We start from the raw sequence: 4,093 nt of genomic DNA, 5'->3' as shown, positions 1-4,093 counted from the left end.
TGGAGGACCAAGAATTTGTGCCAACCAACATAAGTTTGAAAGAAACTACAAGATGTCACATTTTCTATTAAATTAAAACTTTTAAAAACCATTAACCTATTATCCCAAATAATCCATAATCCATAATTTCATATAATTTATATTAATAATAAATATTGAGAATTTTTGTCACCATACATATATAAATTTTGAATTTGAATTTCAAATTTTTATTTGAAACATGAAAAAATACAATATAATATAATAACATTATCACACTTAATTACAACTTTTATTAATAAAAATAATCTAATTTTAATTAAAAATAAATAAAAAATAAACACATCACACTATACTGGTGTACATATATAATTGGCTGCTTTTCAAATCAATCATAAAAAAGAAAGAACAGAGAAAAAGTATAAAGACAATATCAACGGATAATAATGACCATCTTTACTAACTTATTGAACCACCACTGAACATTATATGACATGCTTGACAGCAGATGTTTAATAAATTAATTTTAATTTTTAATTAAACTTAACATTTAAATTAATCCATTGTTAGGCCCGATAGTGCCTTCTAATACCATAAAAAGTACAAAGCCAACCACAAAATGTTGAAAATTTGATCTTAATGCTCTCTGCCCACTCTATAACTCCCTCTGAGCACATGCAACTAGCACAAAATCAACCCCTAATGCCTTACAACTATGAGTTGCCATACACCCGTGAAATTGAATAGTATAAAAATAACTGCAAACTCTATTCAAATTCACGCGGAAGTAGCGTAAGGCTCAAGGTTACAAGACAAACAGCGATTTGCAGTGTAACCAAATACTGTTGACATTGTTGTTTGGTCGCAGCACGGAGCACGCAAACCCATGGAAGAAAAAGCAACTTGTATGATGTCTGTCATTGAAATTTGTAGTTTATGATTTTTCTCAGTGAAAGCCAGTAGAAAGTTGCCAGCAAATTACTGCTCTTCTCAGTCTGTCCAAGCTCCGAGAAAGTCCCAGCAGGGTGGCTTAACTCGCGCTGTAACAGTTAGTACACAGTCAATTTCAAGCCCCTCGAGCGTAGAAGCTTTCAATCTACTCTTCTCCTTCTTCATCATAAGTACAGTAACAATATCTGTAAGGCTTAGATATCATTGCATCACGTATAGTGCTTTGAACATTTTAATCATTCATAAAGTTGGGAGCTGCTAATTCTTCTGCAACTCTTGTGATTCAGAGGTGCACAAAGCTCTGCTAGTAAGGCAGAAGGTTCAGATCATGGCCAAATATCATTTTGTGTTTCCAAAGCTCAACGCTGGCTATGACGTAGTCATGATTTTTTTGCTAGTGGTTTCTTCTCAGCTGATCTCTGCAGCTTTGGGCATTAGAAACTTCAATATTTCAGACAATATGCAGAAACAGAGACAGCTGCATGGATTATCAGCAGCTACAGTCATGTACTCGGGTAATAGAAGAGGGCAGCCTGATGGATTCAAAGCTGATGTTACTACAACTAATCTCGATCCAAATTTCACCAGCAAACGCATGGTTCCTAATGGGTCTGATCCTCTTCATAATCGGTGATCTTACATATTTTTGCAGATTGATTCCAAGCGTACCAGTTTAGGGAATATCAATTGCAGATTGATTCCAAGCGTGCTAGTTTAGGGAATATCAATGGGTTCAACCATTTTCTTAATCAGCCATCTTACATATTGGTCGGTCTTAGTAATGGACTTTAATCATCATCATATATTTACAGATCAATTCCAAGAACATTAGTTTAAAGAATGTAAACAAAACAGAAAGGAGAAGATAGAATTCTGTCATCGGAAATTGTAGTTGTAAAAGTTATTTGAAAACAATATTAGTCCAGCGAATATCAAGATAAGCAAAACAGGAAAAAGAAGATTACTGAGTATAATCCAGCAGCAGCAAATATCAATCTAAGCAGATGAAGAAGGATAAGAGAATTATGAGAATGGGATTGTAGCTGTAGATACTATTTTAAGATATCATCATATAAGTTATTGTTCACAAACAGGTCAGGCCATGGAAAAGGAGGAGGAGAAGGTGAACAAGTAAAAGTTTTGATATGGCTATGAGCAAAAGTGATGTGCTCAATGCACATGACTTGAATAGAATTATAAAATTAAGAAGCTCATGCAGAGTATTTTTGTTTTGGGTTGGTTTCTCCAATCAGCAGAAGAGATACTGAGCTACAGATTTCACCTATCTCCTTCCTCCTCACTATGGTATTACTATTGCTGGCTGTTTCAGTGTCATATCCACTGCTCTTCTATCTCCTTCCTCCTCACTATGGTATTACTATTGCTGGCTGTTTCAGTGTCATATCCACTGCTCTTCTCTATACTCTCTATATAGATAATTATTCAATGATTTCTTTCATGGATAGTTTGTTATGCAACATGCAGCATAGTTTTTGCCATAAGCTTCCATATTGAGCATGTATACTGAACAAGTTCAGAATAAAAAGCTTTGTAATTTATGAGTGCTGTTTTAGCCTCTAGCCTCTATCAGATTGGATGGATTTTTCCAAAAAGTAGCTTAGGTGCTTTCTTAAGGGGGCTTCTGTAAGTAGTTGAGTCAATATGGTTGTTGTTGAATCAAGACAGGTGATCACTTATCACAATATAATGTCCGGCCTCTGTTAATAAGTGGTGGATAGTTTATACTTTAATTATATAAGAAAACATCTTCATACTTGTAATTGATTTGTCTAATAAATCTATCTATGATCAGTTTTGTTCATTATTCATGTTTGCCAGTGAAAATTATACTCTCATTGATCACGTTTCACGTTTAACAAATAGACATTTTGTTCAGTATTCCTTTTTGCTCCTGATAGTTATTCCCATTATTCATGCTAGCTACTGATAGTTATTCTCTTCAGAAAACATATTCAAATAGACTAAAGTTTGCATAATAATGTTTTTTATCCTATCAAGTCCAGATAAATTTAATGGGTAATTATTCTTTGAAGAAAACATATTCAAATAGGCTAAAGTTTGCATATTAATGTTTTTAATCCTATCAAGTTTAGATAAATGTAATGGGTAATCATATCTTTTTAAAATGTGATGGCTAATTATATCCTTTTTCATAAATTGAAGTTTGAATCTCTGGTCTCACTTGGTAGTTAAATTATTATATTCATGTTATAAAATATTATATAAATTATGAGTTGAAATTTGAATTTCTGGGTTTAAGTGATAGTTTAATTGTTAATTAGAAAAAAAAATAAAAAGTTAAATTTAGAATTTCTGACTTTAAAAATGATAGTTTAGTGTCATGTTATTAGATAAACTATAAAATCCAAAGTTCATATTATTAAATAAACCATAAAATTCAAGGTTAAAATTTCTAATGGATGAAACTAAAAATGCAAAAGTTTAGAATCTCTAAATTTTCTATGTGATGGGGTTTACGGTGTTTTCCATGTTATGGTGTTTAATAGATCGTGGTAAAGAGAAATGTAATGGCTAATTTAGAATTAGAGACTTATATGATGTGTGAATTCGACCAATAAATTGTGCACTGCGTTCAACAACTATATAATATTTGAGTTTAAATTTTGTTTTTTTAAACCAGACATGTATGCAGGAAATTATTTTGGTTACTGGGCATTGAACTGGTACAATGTGGTTCCACGCGCTACAATATTCTGACATGAGGAGAAATAATTACGTTGCTGTAAATTCCAGGGATGGCTGACATGATATAGGAGCTGTAGGTAACCTACTTGGTAGCTGTAAGAACATTTGAATGCGCAAATCCCAATCTTGGGATTTCGCTGCACATCAATACTCGTCTGTAGGATGAGACGATCATGAATGATTTCATTTTATCTACCAGGTCAGTCACGCAACTCTCAAGGAAACGACAAGAGCTATATGACAACCTAAGTGTACTTTGCCAGAGCATCTATTTGCCTTCGATTTTTCTCCTTTGTAATTTTTTGTTTCTACTTTCTATTCAAGTGATTCCTGCACTCATTATGTGTTGAATATAAGGACGCTATAATGGCTGCATGAATCAGGATGGCTGGACCAGTACCGATTGTGAGGTAGAATCCAAAAAAAACAAACATGA

The 4,093-nt window shown here is 33.1% G+C and overlaps 1 protein-coding gene across 1 annotated transcript; it reads left to right on the top strand.

Moving 5' to 3' along the window:
* The first annotated feature begins 771 nt into the window (after nucleotides 1–771).
* LOC149197216 (uncharacterized) lies at nucleotides 772–2,611 on the top strand. The gene has a single exon (XM_089403881.1). It carries the CDS (start codon nucleotides 1,259–1,261, stop codon nucleotides 1,562–1,564), a length of 306 nt encoding a protein of 101 aa, XP_089260007.1. The 5' UTR covers nucleotides 772–1,258; the 3' UTR covers nucleotides 1,565–2,611.
* The last annotated feature ends 1,482 nt before the right edge of the window (nucleotides 2,612–4,093 follow it).

Source organism: Pinus tabuliformis, chromosome 2_2 (genome assembly GCF_031772625.1).
Source record: "Pinus tabuliformis cultivar Carrire ecotype Pingquan chromosome 2_2, CPIR1, whole genome shotgun sequence".
NCBI classification, from domain to species: domain Eukaryota; kingdom Viridiplantae; phylum Streptophyta; class Pinopsida; order Pinales; family Pinaceae; genus Pinus; species Pinus tabuliformis.
The sequence above is the reverse complement of the archived record's forward strand: the minus strand, read 5'-3'. Positions and strand labels throughout refer to the sequence as shown.

Bases quoted from the DNA above. Each gene is read 5' to 3' on its own strand.
- LOC149197216 (XM_089403881.1), top strand. From the start codon at position 1,259: ATGGCCAAATATCATTTTGTGTTTCCAAAGCTCAACGCTGGCTATGAC.